This window comes from Streptopelia decaocto (genome assembly GCF_964273445.1).
Source record: "Streptopelia decaocto genome assembly, chromosome: 12".
NCBI lineage: Eukaryota > Metazoa > Chordata > Aves > Columbiformes > Columbidae > Streptopelia > Streptopelia decaocto.
This window is the reverse complement of record NC_138667.1, coordinates 3766605-3780623: the sequence shown is the minus strand read 5'-3', so window position 1 is coordinate 3780623 and position 14019 is coordinate 3766605. Positions and strand designations below refer to the sequence as shown.

Here is a 14019-nt window from a genome sequence, read left to right as displayed (position 1 = left end):
TGACCTGCGGCGATCAGGCCCTACACAGGGACCCCTTCGGCATGGGTCTGGTCCGGGATACGGGCAGGGTGGGGGCGGAGGAGGCAGGGTGGGGCAGGGCGATGCTGCCTGCCCTGGCAGGAGGATGTGGACCCAGCTGGGGGCCAGGCACATCCATGGAAGCCAGGAGCCCCCGCAGAGCCCTGTGCTTGTCAGTGCAAAAGCAACTTTGTGGGTTCACACTGAAGCAAAAGATTCTGGAAAAGGTGCCATTGTGCACATCCTGGCAGGGTCCTGAGGGGACCAGGCGTTTGGGAGCAGGGGGCTGTGTTGGGGAGCAGCTGGGAGCAGCAGGGATGGAGGGGCACAAAAGCAGCAAAGGGCCCCCCACAAAGGCTGTGCCCACCAACACCTTGTGCAGCAACGAGGGCACAGCTGGGTGTGTGGGGCAGAGCCCACTGTGCTACGTCCTTGGAAAGGAAACCTCGGGGCACAGGGTCTCAGGGTGGAGGGCACCTGAGGGCGCAGGGTTCCTGATGTGCCGTGTCCCCGGGGTCGAGGGGATGCTGGAGCCGAGGAGCGTCTGGGGTGCAGAGGAGCACCCAGCATTTGAGGTCCCCGGGATGCAGGGTCCCCAGGCAGGGGTAGTGCAGGATGCAAGGGAGAGCCCACGGTGCAGGTTTCCGGGGTGTGGAGTCCCGGAGGGGGAGGATGGCCCCAGCTGCGGGGACAGAGCAGAGCCCGGGATGCAGGTCCCCGGGGTGCAGAATCTCGGGGGCAAGCCGTGTGCGGGGGCAGCCCGGGGCGGGGCGATGCTGCTCGCACCCCTGGGGTCCCGGTGCGGTGCCCCGCGGTGCAACCGGCAGGATGCCCCGGGGGCGCCCAGAGGGCGCGGCGGGGGCCGGGGTGGGGGCGGGGGCCGGGATGGGGGGGGCGGAGAGGGGGGGCCGCCGTTCGCGGCGCTAGGACCGGGCGCGGCGGCGGGCGGAGCCTCCCCGCCGCTCGCCCCTCCGCCCGGCCGCTGCGGCAGTGTCTCGGAGGCGGGCAGGCGGCCGGTCCCTCCGGTCCCCCCCGGCAGCATCCCGGCCCCGCCATGGCTGGCGTCGGCTTCGCGGCGCACCGCCTGGAGCTGCTCGCCTCCTACCAGGACGTGATCGGCGAGGACAGCCCCACCGACTGGTGAGCGCGCCCGCCGCCGCCCCTTTGTCCCCGCCGCCGCCGCCGCCCTTTGTGCACGGAGCCGCCCGGTAACACCGGCCGCGCCCCGCGCCGCGCCTCCCGCCGCCCCGGGCCCGCGGTGCCGGGAGCCCCGGCACACAAAGGCGGGCGGGGCGGCTGGGAGGGGGGGTGTGCTCGGCCCGCCGTCCCCGGTGTCCGCACCTGCCCGCCGCCGCCGCACCGGGCCGGGGCGCGGTCCCCGCTTTGTCTGCGCCGGGCCGGCACGTGCGAGCGCCGGGACCCACCGCCCCCGGGAGCCCCCGGAACGGCCCGACCCCCCGCCGGGCAGCGAGCGTGGGGAGCTGGGGGTCCGCGCACGGCGGGGAGGGCCCGGGGTTCCCCCGGTGCCGGGCCCGGCCCCGGGTCCCTCGCTATTGTCTGGAGCCGGAGCCGCGGGCAGGGGCGCCCGGGGCGGGGGATGGGACTGAGGCGTCCCGAGCCCGCCCCGCTCTCGGCCGGTCCCGGCGGTCCCCCGGCAGCGGGCGGCCCCTCTGCCCCGGCGGAGCGAGGTCTGAGGCCGCGGGAGTCTGGGCATCCCCCTTCGGCCCCCGCAGCTCCCGGGGTGCTTCATCCCCGGGGGGTCGCGGTGCGTCAGTCCGGGACCACCCTGCCGGGCTGGGGCTGCTGCGGGCTCCGGGCTGGGGGTGGTCTCCCCCGGCAGGAACCCCCGGGCTGCCCTGCCCTGTTTGCACCCCCCTGGCTGGGCACCCCCTGCTGCGGGCACCGGGACCCGGCCGGATCCAGGCCCTGCTTCAGCCGGCACAGGAGCCCACAGGCAGCAGCTCCCCACTGCCACCCCGATTCTCCCAGCGCCCACCCGCATCTCCCAGCCCCATCCGGGCGCCATGGGGCTGGCCGCTCCCGGGACCCCCTCTTTGCCCCCCCAGGGTGCCTGTGCCATTCATAAGGGGGATGCTACCGGCACCCTGGGGTGCAGCTTGCTGGGCAGTGCTGGGTGCATGCTGCTCTCTGGTCAGGGTGCCTACCGTGCACCCAGCACCCTGCCAGTGTGCTCCCACCCCCAGCCAGGATGCACGCCGCTCACTATCCGGGTCCCTGATCATGGGACAGGGTTGAGAGTCCCCTAGGCTGTGTGGGCCTGGGCAGGTCCTGGTCCCCGCCAGCCCTGGGTCTCTGGGGAGACCCGTGGTCCCACTGCCAGCCCAAGGGCACCGTGGGCGAACACGGTGCGTGTTGCCAGCCAGGAGGCAGCTGTCAGCCCTGGGTACATCTCGCTTCCCGGCATCCGCTGCAAAGGAGCCCTCCCTGCCAAAGCTGCTGAGAGCAGCAGAAACGGTTCCCGGGAAGGCAAGCACTGGGGCTGGACCCCCAGTACCTCCAGCACTGTGCCCCAGCTGGGCAGCATCCTTGGGACTGAGCTCACCCCATTGTCACCAGCTTCTCCATCCGATGGTCATCAGAGCGCCCAGCACTCGGTGCCAGTGGGAGCAGCATCCCTGCTGCAGGGCCCAGCGCAGGACGAGGGGCGGTGCTGGGGGGCGGCATTGGGCAGGGGTGATGGGAACCATCCCCCTGCAGTGGTCCAGCATAGCTGAGCCAGGGGCTGCGAGGACACTGCTCTGGAGCCGGGTCCTGGGCTCTGGTGCTGGGGGATGCCGTGCTCTCACCCGCCCGGGATCCCTGTGTTTAGTTTGGGATTCCCACCAGCTCCAGCCCGGTCCTGGAGGGTCCGAGCATCCCCTCCCCCTGCCCGGCCCCGCGGAGGCTGCTGGGGCCTATTACTCGATTGGAAAGGAATTTGGTGCTTCTTTCTGAGCACGCTGCCGACTCCCTGGAGCTCCCAGCCACATTGGAAACACATGTGCCCGGGCTGGGGCGGGTGGGCTGGGGCGATGCTCCACCTCAGCCGTGGCACGAGGGACAGGCAGCTGTGGGTGCCCTGGGTGTTGGCACCCATGGGCTCTGGTGTGCCAGCTCTGGTGAGCAATGGGGCTGCACAAGGGCAGCAGGGCTGCTGTCCCTTTGGTGGGGTGATGGGGAATCCTTGCTGGAGTCCCCCCACCATGGGGATCCCTCCTCCCTGGGCTGCATGGGGCACCTCACCCAAGCCCCAGAGCCAGGGGATGGGAATGGCCTGTATAGGGCAAGAGGAAAGGATTAAAGCCTGTGGAAAGGGGTAAGTGATGCATGATGCTACCTTCATGTGTCATGGCATGGCTGGTCCCTGCAGCCGGTGCTGTTGGGCTGTAGGTCTCTGGGGCACCCCTGGGGAAGCTGCTGGCCCCAACGTGGCCTCACTGGCCCAGGGACCAAAATTCTCCAGATCCTCCATCCCAACACGGGGTCAGACCATGCCATTGGGCTGTGCTCGGGGCCAGGCTGATTTCACAGTGGTGCCTGGGGTGATGGGACCCTTGCCAGGCTCTGGCTGCCCTGGGAGCACCCAGGGGTGCAGGCAGCAGCACCGCGCTTGGGTGCCACCCTGCATGGCGGGGTCCTGGAGGGGAGAGCAGACAGTGGGTGCCCCCAGGCTCTACTCTACTTGTTCCCTCCCTTCTGCAGTCAGCTGCACCCCACCCTGCAAGCCCCCAACCCCTGCCTGCCACGCTGGGCTCCCCCAAACTGCCGCTATCCCCCCATTCCTGGGAGGTCACAGCAGGTTCCCCCAGGCAGGGGCCACGTTTACAGACAGGGGCTGCATTTGCTGCCCTTCCCCAGCACAGGCATCACAGACGGCGCTTTGCAGCTGCTTTGCCAGCTCCATGGCCGGGAGCCGGCGCCAGCTGGGGCGGCCGATTAGCGGGATCGGGATGTGTGGATTAAAGTCAATCTTGTTGGTGCAATTATCTGCAACTCTATGCCAGGGGCTCAGGGGGCAGTAGCTACTGTGGGGTGGAGGGAGGCCCCCACGGTCTTAGGCACCTGCCTGCCTTCTCCTGTTTTTTCAGCTCCCAGGGTCCAGCCATAGCCTCAGGTTTTGGGGACTCTGTCCATAGGGCCCCCCCCGATTCCCATCCCCAAGCCCAGCCTCCATCTGGAAGCTGCAAGCTGGGGTGAGGACAGCTCAGCCGGCACCGCGGGGATTTTGGTGCTCCAGCAAGCACTGCACGGGCGCCGCCAGCCGAATGCCGATCGGCAGAGCCACCCGCCTGCTCCGGCGCAGGGAAGGTGGGGGGGGCCAGCACGGGCGGCCCCGGCTTTCTGGGCGCAGTGCGTGACGGTGGCAGGTTTGGGCGCCTGCCAGGCCCCGGCAGGTCCCCGCTGCCTGCCTGCCTCCCCCGCTCCCCTCTGCTAATCACCTCGTCATCGGGGTGAGCTACATCCCAGCTGGGATGGGGGGGTTGCCATGGCAACAGAGGATGCTGGTTGCCTAGCAACACCCATCCCTCGCCCACCCGCCCTGGACTGATTTGGCATGCGTCCTGCCCCCCCATAGCTGGCTGCCCGCCCCTGGGGAGGTGCAGGCTGGCGGGGGTCCCCACGAAGCCCCGGAGGGTTTGGCTGGAGCACGGCAGGAGCAAGAGGGGGTTTTCCATCCACTGGGAATGGTTTCTAAGGAACAGTCTCCATGACGGCCCCATCACACCCCGGCGGCACATTGATTTGCTGCTGCTGGTGCTCTGGCGTCCTCCCCCGGCCTGGTGCCTGCTGGGCCGGTTGCTCACGCAGCCGGGCATGTGAGTGGCTCTGAGTTCCCGGCTGGGGCGTGGGGCTGTCCCCAAAGCCAGTCGGTATCAGCGGGGTCGAGGGGGGACAGGGACAGGCGTGCAAGTTGCTGCAGGGCCACAGCAGCACAGAACAGCAGCCTGTGGTCTGTGGGCGGCATTGCCCAGCTGGTCCCTGTGCCCAAGTGACTTCTCTCTGTCCCCAACCTCGCGACCCTGCTCCACAGCTGGCAGGGAGGTGAATATTCCCTACCTAAAGTCCTGGCAGCCTGGCCCTTTGTGGTGGCGATGGTCAAGGGGTTGGGGTGGCTGGGTGATGCATGATGCTACCAGATGTCCCCAGCTTGGGGACATCTGGCTGGCCCCCACAGGACCTGCCCTGACCCCAGTGTTAGCAGGATGGGGTGGGGTCCTGCCCCATGGTCCCCCAGCCATGGCTCACCCACACTGTCTCCCCAGGGCCCTCTACACGTATGAGGATGGCTCCGATGACCTGAAGCTGGCAGCGTCAGGAGGTAAGGTCCTCTGTCCCTGCCGATGGCTTGGCTCTGCCGGCGTTTTCCCTGGCACGGTGCCGGGTGGATGTGGGCTGACGGTGCCATTCCAGGTGGAGGTTTGCTGGAGCTCTCTGGCCACTTTGAGATCCAGAAGGTGATGTACGGCTTCTGCAGCGTCAAGGACCCTCAGGCTGTGCTCCCCAAATATGTCCTCGTCAACTGGGTGAGTGGGGGGGCCTATCCTGGGGGAGGCTGTGCCGTGCCCACCGGGACTGCAGCGTTGGTGGGGACATGGCTGGGTATGAGGGAGGAGCGCGTGGTGTCTGGGGGGTGTGGGTGCCCCACAATCCTGCTGTCCCGTGGTGATCAGCGGGGTGGGGGTCACCCTGCCGCCTCTCCCCGGCTCAGCCCCTCCCTGGCTGCTGCAGGTGGGCGAGGACGTGCCGGACGCGCGCAAGTGTGCCTGTGCCAGCCACGTGGCCAAGATCGCCGAGTTCTTCCAGGTGTGTGACATGGGGAAGGGGATGATGCTGCTGCGGCTCAGACCCCAGTCCCTGATGTCTGCTCGCCACCCCCCCCAGGGCGTGGATGTCATTGTCAATGCCAGTAGCGTGGAGGACATCGACCCGGGGGCCATCGGGCAGCGGCTCTCCAACGGGCTGGCCCGAGTCTCCAGCCCGGTGCTGCACCGCCTGCGGCTGCGGGAGGATGAAAACGCCGAGCCCGTGGTAATGTCCCCATGCTAGCGGTGGTGATGGTGGCAGCCGTAGGACATTCCTCCTGCCCAGGGCTCCTGTCTGCCACAGCCCATCACCCCGTGTGCTGCTTACCGTTATTCCCCCTCGCTGATCCCAGCCCCTCCGCCCCCCCTGCCTCTTGTCTGTCCCAGGGCACCACTTACCAGAAAACCGACGCCACCGTGGAGATGAAGCGGCTCAATCGGGAGCAATTCTGGGAACAAGCCAAGGTGGGGTACAGGGGTGGGAGCAGCCCCTGGTCTCTGAGGAGAGGGATGAGCCACCGATGGGCTGATGAGCAGCTCTGTCCTTCATCCACCCCCCCCCAACAGAAAGAAGAGGAATTGCGTAAAGAGGAGGAACGGAAAAAGGCCCTGGATGCCCGGCTGCGGTTCGAGCAGGAGCGGATGGAGCAGGAACGGCTGGAGCAGGAGGAGCGGGAGCGGCGCTACCGGGAGCGGGAGGAGCAGATCGAGGAGCACAGGCATGGCGGGGACGCGTCCCGTGGGACGCGGGAGGGTTGCGCACATGCTGTGAGCGTCTGGGTGGGCACGTGGGTGTTCGTCCCCACCGAGGATGGGGCAGGGCAGGGGTGGCGGGCAGGGGCTGGCAGCAGCCGGTGCCCAGCCTCTCCTCTGTGCCCCCATGGCAGGCGGAAGCAGCAGAGCATGGAGGCGGAGGAGGCCCGGCAGCGCCTGAAGGAGCAGTCCATCTTCGTGAGTGCCGTGGCGGGCGTGGGGCTGGGGCTGGAGCTGGAGCTGCCGCCTGGCACCACGGCCAGGGAAGGGCTTTTCCCAGTGGTGTTCTTGGGGTGAGGGGTGACGCCGCATCTCTTCCCAGGGAGATCAGCACGAGGAGGACGACAGGCAGCAGCTCAGGAAATCAGAGTCGGAGGTGGAGGTGAGTGCGGCGCTGGCTGTGCCTGGTGCTGGTCATAGAATCGCAGAATCACAGGATGTCCTGAGCTGGAAGGGACCCACAAGGATCATCGAGTCCAACTCCTGTCCCTGCACAGGAGACCCCACAGTTCACACCGTGTGTCTGAGGGTGTTGTCCAGTCTCTTCTTGAACACTGTCAGGTTGGGGCTGTGACACCTCCCTGGGGAGCCTGTTCAGTGTCCAGCACCCTCTGGGTGAAGAACCTTTTCCTAATGTCCAACCTAAACCTCTCCTGGCACATTTTCTGCCATCCCCTCGGATTCTGTCCTTGGTCACTAAAGAGAAGAGTTCGGTGCGGGCTCCTCCTCCTCCCCTTGTGAGGAAGCTGTAACCCCATGAGGTCTCTTTGTCTCCTTTTCTTCAGGTCCTTGCTCCCCAGCCAGCGGTGCCCACAGCTGGATGGGGACCCAGCTGGGGCGGTGCATGGAGCGTGGTCCCACAACCCCACACCACCAGGGCAGTGGGTCTCAGCCTCTTTGTCCCTACAGGAGGCTGCTGCCATCATCGCTCAGCGGCCTGACAACCCCCGGGAATTCTTCAAGCAGCAGGAGCGGGTGGCGTCGGGCAGCAGCGAGGCCGTCTCACCGGGCAGCCACAGGACAGGTGAGGGGCTAGGGGGGCTGTGGGCACCGGGGGGGCACAGAGAGGCCGGGGGGCTGTGGAGCAGGTGAGTGCAGGTGCCACCGGGGCTCCCACAGCTCAATGGGTCACAGCAGGATCTCGAGGGACCCCAGCTGTAACGTGGGGAAGTTGTGTCCCCTCTGTGGACACTGGGGGTGTTGGGGGGCATGAGGAAGGCAAGGGGTTGTCCTGCTCTGCTGTGCCACCGTCACTGCCACCACACCACACATGGCCCCTGCAGCTGGGGCAGCTTGGCAGGGACTGGATGCTGGGGGGATCTTCAGCAAGGGGGGGTCATCCTGCTCGCTGTTGTCTGCTCACCTGTCACGGCACCGTGCTGGCGGCTGGGGTGGCAGCGTGGTTGGTGTGGCTGAGATGGTATCTGGGGGTCTGGGGTGGCCTGGGAAGGAAACTCTTCCCACAGGGGCAGCTGAAAGGGGCAGGAGAGCGTCGGGCAGCTGTGGGACACTTGCCGTGCTCCCAGTTCACGGCCCATGGGGCACCCCTCATGCCCCATGGTGCGCTTGCCCCAGGATCCCCACTGCCAGGGTGGGTGCCTGTGGTGGTGTGGACACCCCGCTTTTGGGTCGGGGTGATGCCAGCAGGTCCTTGGCTGTGGCAGTGGGGCTGTCCCTGGCCATGGGGAGGGGGTGGCCAGGCAGGGGATGTTCCGCAGGACGGCTGGGCTCCTCCGCAGTCTGAGGTTCAGCCCTGGGACTCTCTTTGTGGCTCTAGGGCAGGGCTGGCTGTCCTGGTGGGCACCTTCAGCCATGGAGCTGTGCTGGGGATCATGCTGGGGTGCTGTGCCATGGGGCTGTGCCATGGGAGAGCCTGTGATGTGTGTTCTTGCTGGGGGTCATGCCATGGGCTGTGCCATGGGCTGTGCCGTGGGCTGTGCCGTGGGGCTGTGCTGTGGGTCGTGCTGTGGGCTGTGTGTTGCGGCCAAGCTGTAGCGTCGTGCCGTGGGTTGTGCGGTGGGTTCATGCTGTGGGACCATGCTGTGCCTGAGCAGATAGTTGGCCCCATGGCTGTGTCCAGTTCTCTCTCCCCACCTGGCCAAGCAGCGCTGCCTCCCATCCTTCTGTCCTGCTGTCTTTCCATCCTCTTGTCCCACCATCCTCCTGCTCTCCTGTCAGTGCTGCCTCCCATCCCTCCATCCTCCCGTCCTGGTGCCCTGGTGCCCCGGCCCCGCTATGGCCGTGCTAAGCAGGGACTGACCCATCTCTTTGCTCTCTCTCTCTCCGTCCGTCTGTCTGTCTTTCTCTCAGCAGGTCGTCTGCACTGTCCTTTCATAAAGACAGCTGACAGTGGGCCGCCTTCTTCCTCCTCCTCCTCCTCCCCCCCACGGACCCCCTTCCCCTATATCACCTGCCACCGCACCCCAAATCTCTCCTCTTTCTTCCCATGTAGGTAGCTGGGAGCCCCTGGGCACAGAGCTCCGGGGGGGCTGAGCCACAGGCATCCACCCCACAGCCCACCCAGCCCCACGGCACGCCAGGCCGGGGGGTGCGAGGACAGAGCCGCGGGACTGATGGTGGAGGCAGTGCCCTTTCCATGGGCACCCCAAGGGGGACGGGCACCCCAAGGGGGCTGCGTCCATGCCCACGGGCACCCTACACGCCCAGCTGGGGCTGGCCCATGGTGCGCACTGTGGCCTGGGGTGGGGAGACGTGCAGGCTGGATCTGTGGGACAGGTTGTGCCTGTGGTATGGGGAGGGGGCCACCAGGCAGGCTGTGCCCGTGGGGCAGACGTGAACAGGGCAGAGCTGCGCCTGGGGAGATGATGAAGATGCTGGTCTGCCTGTGGGATGGAGCAGGCTGCGCCCATGGGATGGGGGCACGGGGCAGACAGAGGTGGGCTGTGCCCGTGGGGCAGAAGTGGACAGGGTGTACCATGCCCTGGATTGCACAGGACAGTGCTCACGGGGCAGCACGGGATGGACGAGGCTGTGCCCAGGGTCATGTGGGGCTGTGCCCATGGAGCAGAAGGAGCCAGGCAGTGCCTGGGGCCATGTGCGGTTGTGCCCCTTGGCTGAGGGGTAGCGGGCACAATGCTGTGCCCATGGAGGAGCGGCTGTGCCAGAGCCCAGCTGGGCAACGCATGGGCAGGGCCGGCGTGTGCTTTGGGAGCTGCAGGGCTGCTCGTCCCTGGCAGAGAGGGGCTGCAGCTGTGTGGGGCGAGTAGGGGTGGCCAGAGCGGGGGCATGGTGGTTGCTGCACCCCCGGGCACCTCTGCCCTGCCACTGCACGAGGGGATGATAAGGTGGCAGGTGCACTGTGGCATACATTTGTCAGCTCATGGCCGGGTTGGCACGTGACAGGAGCAGGGGAAGTGCTGGGGTGCTGGTGTACCCCGGTGTGGGCAGCCCCCCACACCACCTCCCTGTCTCCCTTGTCTGCAGGCAGCCACTCGGACGCGTACCGCAAGGCCTCGGCAGCGGGCTGCAGCCCCTGCGAGTCCAGCCCGGCCGCCACGCCGCTGGGTGAGCCGGGCACCCGCGCCTCGGGTGACGAGACGCCGGCAACGCCCAAAGGTGGGCGCAGGGCTGGCGCTGCCTGCCGCTGCCCGGGCACGTCCCCATGGTCCCCCCCAGCACATCCCCCTGCTGCAGTCCCCTCGATGCCTCTGCGTCCCCCGCTGAGGTCCCCATGCTGCAGCCGTGCCAGCCTTGCTTGCGTCGCTCGGTGCATCCATGCTGTCCAGTGTCTGTGCTTTGGTGCACTCCCCGCCGATTCTGCTGTGTCCCCCCAGTGCATCCCCACCCTATCTGCTGCTTGTGCTGGTGCATCCCTGCTGTTTCTGCTGCACACCCCTCCATGACTCCCCTCCCCATCTGCAGTGCATTGCTCCAGCCAGTGCACCTCTGCACTTGCCAGTTCATTCCCCCCCCCATCCATACATGCACCCCCATATCTGCAGCATCACCCCAGTGCCTCCACCCCCCAATCTCTGCTGCATCCCCCAATATGATTGTGCCCTATCAACTCCTTTGCGCTGCATGTCCTTGCCAGTGTTGCTGGTTCCCTCCCTGCATCCCCTGTGCATCTCAGTTTTCCCTTCTGCATCTCAGTGCTCCCCAACCCGTCCCTTCCACATCCCCCAAGTCCCATGCCTCTCAGCCCAACACCACCCCCAGCCCCTGTCCCCAGGCAGGTCCCAGCCACCCACCCTCCCCAAGGGATTGCTTTGGCGCTTCCAACCCCCCCACCATGTCCCCTTGGTCCCCTGGTGCCCTCAGTGCCCTCACTGCCCACCCATCCCCACAGCATCTCCCCACTGAACCCAACCCAGCGGCCTGCCCACCCCAGCTGCAGCTCTGTCCCCACTGACTGTTGTCCCCCCCCTTGCAGACTCCCCCAGCCCCAGCACCCAGGAGACCGGGCCAGCCGCACCTGAGCAGCACTGGCCCTTCCCGGGACCCGAGGACAAGGCCACCGAGCCCCCTGGGGACGAGCCCGGCCACAGGCCGGCATGGACAGCGGGGGGTGACGCCTTGGGGGACCTGGTGACCCTGGAGCCCGCCGAGTCCTCCTCACTGCCCACAGCCACGGAATCCCAGCCCGGGGAGACCCCCAACCCTGAGAGCCTCATCGACCTGTGGCAGAGTGACGGGGCCACCCCAGCCACTGCCTGGCCCCTGCCCACCACCCCTGTCCCCGAGGGCCCCCCAGCCACGCTGCCCGACGAGGGGGCCCTGCTGAGCCTGGACGAGCTGCCTGAGCCCCCCGCCACCTTCTGCGACGCAGAGCAGGAGGAGGAGGAGGTGGCCGGTGGGGGGGACCCCCAGCCCCGGGGGCTCGGCTGCCAGCCTGCCCCTGAGGAGGACACCCCCGGCCGAGAGACCCCCCCCATCACCAATGGGGAGATGGCCCCCAAGGATGGGACACCAGGTCGTGGGGAGCAGGTGAGCATCACGGAGGGGGTGGGAGGGTGAGAAGGGGAGGGCGGGGGGTGTGTTGGGGGGGTGACACGGTGGCGGGGTGGGGGTCCTGATCACCTGCACACCCCCGCCTCCCAGGCCAGTGAGGGCTATTTCAGCCAGTCCCAGGAGGAGGAGGTGCCCCCTCCCGAAGAGCCATCGGCCAAAGCCCCCCAACCCATCTTCTACAACAAACCCCCAGGTGAGTGGGGACAGTGGAAGGGGGGGGTGGGTGTCTGTCCCTCCATGGGGCACCCCACACCACCCTGACCCCCCCCGCCTCCCTGTCCCCCAGAGATCGACATCACATGCTGGGACGCAGACCCCCTGCCCGAAGAGGAGGAGAGTTTCGGGGGGGGCCTGTAAGCACAGGTCCCTCTGCCGGCACAGGCAGCCCGCCCCGGCCGGCGCGGGGGGGCTGCAGCTGGGGGCCGGGCCCCCCTCTTACCCCACTGGGGCCCTGCAGGATGAGGCCTCTGGGTGGGGGCCACCCCACTGTGCCCCCACCCTGGGGCACCTTTTACAGCCCCCCCCCCCTTATCTCTTTTTTAAGTTGTTGGTAGGAGCCGTGTCAGCCCCCAAGTTCCCCCCCCTTAGCAGTGACCCCCTGCCCCAGTGAGTGCCCGTTCGGCGCGGGGGGCGGGGGTGCACACGCATCCCCTGTCTGGCTGTGGGATGAGGTCCTTGTTCTCTTCATGCCCCCAGGGAGCCCCCCAGTACTTTGCACGAGTTCAAAAAAAAAAAAGGAATAATAATAATAACAATAATAAATGAATATGGCAATAAAAATGACCTGACCGAGGCGAGGCCGTGGCTGGCGGTGCCCCTCTCCCCGCCCCCCCCCCCCCCCAAATCCCGGCAGGGAGCTGGCGTGGGGCTTTTGCCCTCCCCCCCTCCTTCCTCGCCGGGAGCCCCCCCGCTCCCCGCTTGGCCCCCGCTTGGCCCCTCTCTCTCCCCCTTACAGCAACTGTTTTTGGAAAGCACAAGTTCTGTACCGGCAGTGTGCTCATGTCTGTTAATAAATAAAGCGACAAAGCGACTCCCATGGGGGCTGCAGCCTGCTGGGGGGGGGGGCAGGGAGTGCTGGGGGGGACAGCTACCGTCACCCCTGGGGGGTTCTCATGATGCCAGCCTGGCAGGAGGCAAACCCGAGCCACAAACTTTTATTCTCAAACTGTAACAAACAAAAAATTTTAAGAAACAGAGCAGAGTCTGGGTCCCCAGCACCCCCGGCCATGGGGGGGCCAGCAGGGGCCAGACGGGGAACCAGCCCCTTCCGTGCTGGCGGCGATGGCCCGCGCCGGGGCAGGCGTCCCCAAGGTGACACAGGCAACCCAACCACCCACCGCTCTGGTGCTGGAGGGGCACCTGCGGCAAGGTCTGGGGGTCCCTGGGGCCGCCGTTAGACAGCGGTAGTCCTGCCGAAGAGGGGCATGGAGACGGGGAGGTGCCAGGGTCCTGGCTCGTAGGTGTCCCTGCTGCTGAGCTCTGAGTCCGTCCAGCTGGGAAACATGCGGGGGGAGCACTCTGCCTGCAGGTAGAGGTCCGGGCAGGCAGGGCTGGGGCTGGCCGAGCGGGGCAGGTGCAACGCCGAACCGTAGCCGGCGTCCAGGAAAAGGGGTTTGTAGCTGGGGGGCTGCTCCTGCTTCTCCAGCCGCTCGTGGCTCAGGAAGGGGGCATTGATTTTGCGGTAGAGCCCCCGTGTGTCCATCAGCACCTCACTGTACGGTGGGGGGGGCTCTGCCATCAGCAGTGCCTCCTCATAGCACGGCGGCTTTGACAGGTCTGACTCTGCAAGGCAAAGCCCCCCCCGGACCCCGCTGCCATCAGCACTGCGTCCCAGCTCTCGCACTGCACCCTCCCCGTAACAAGGGGGAGACGTGCGCTCTGCGGATGCCAAGAGCCCCCCCAGCTCCTTACCATGCCGGCAGCTCCAGGGCCGGGGGGGCGGGATGTGGTGGGGGTGGTGATGGTGGGGCTCGAGGCGCAGGCGGTGGGGAATGGCGATGCCGGGGGGGCTGCCCCCGTAACCCTCGTAGTGCAGCGGCTCCAGCTCCAGCGCGCGCAGGCTCTGCTCCCGCAGCCGCTCCTCCTGCTGCCGCTTCACCCGCCGCCGCAGGTAGCTGCAGAAGCAGCACAGCAGCACGATGAGCCCCCAGATGAGCCAGAAGCCCGCGAAGCAGGTGAGGAAGGTGTAGGTGCCCTGGGACATCACCATCTTGGCTGCCGGCCCTGCGGGGAGGCCCCTGCCTCTCCCTGCCCTCGGGGTGGGGGACGGGATGCTCAGGGCGGCGGCAGGGCCAGGGCGGGAGCCGATGCTGTCAGGGCCGCCGAGGGCATCTCCTCAGGCCGTACCCGGCGGCGTCTCCTCCAGCCCGTGGGCGCCTGCCGTCAGGGGTCCATCCTCGCCATGGAGCCGGGGGGGCTGGAGCGGGTGGGTCAGGCCTGGGTGCGCTGGGTGGGTGGTGGGGCAGGGGGCTGG

The 14019-nt window shown here is 67.5% G+C and overlaps 2 protein-coding genes across 3 annotated transcripts; one reads left to right on the top strand and one right to left on the bottom strand.

The window, feature by feature from the left end:
* The first annotated feature begins 999 nt into the window (after positions 1–999).
* DBN1 (drebrin 1) lies at positions 1000–12568 on the top strand. 2 transcript variants are annotated; one of them, XM_082063441.1, is made up of 15 exons: positions 1000–1158; positions 5283–5338; positions 5431–5543; positions 5749–5823; positions 5902–6048; positions 6210–6287; positions 6390–6541; positions 6710–6773; positions 6898–6957; positions 7485–7599; positions 8889–9027; positions 10024–10151; positions 10969–11522; positions 11637–11739; positions 11833–12568. In XM_082063441.1, the coding sequence occupies exons 1-15, from the start codon at positions 1073–1075 to the stop codon at positions 11901–11903; spliced, it is 1941 nt and encodes a 646-aa protein (XP_081919567.1). In that variant the 5' UTR covers positions 1000–1072; the 3' UTR covers positions 11904–12568. The 2 variants fall into 2 exon arrangements, with proteins under 2 accessions (XP_081919567.1, XP_081919566.1); XM_082063440.1 differs by lacking the exon at positions 8889–9027 and having other exon boundaries at positions 1005–1158; positions 10020–10151.
* Positions 12569–12685: 117 nt separating this feature from the next.
* Positions 12686–14019, bottom strand: PRR7 (proline rich 7, synaptic). Its single transcript, XM_082063626.1, has 2 exons — positions 13458–14019; positions 12686–13328 (listed from the first exon to the last, which is right to left on the bottom strand). Exons 1-2 carry the CDS (start codon positions 13753–13755, stop codon positions 12940–12942), a joined length of 687 nt encoding a protein of 228 aa, XP_081919752.1. The 5' UTR covers positions 13756–14019; the 3' UTR covers positions 12686–12939.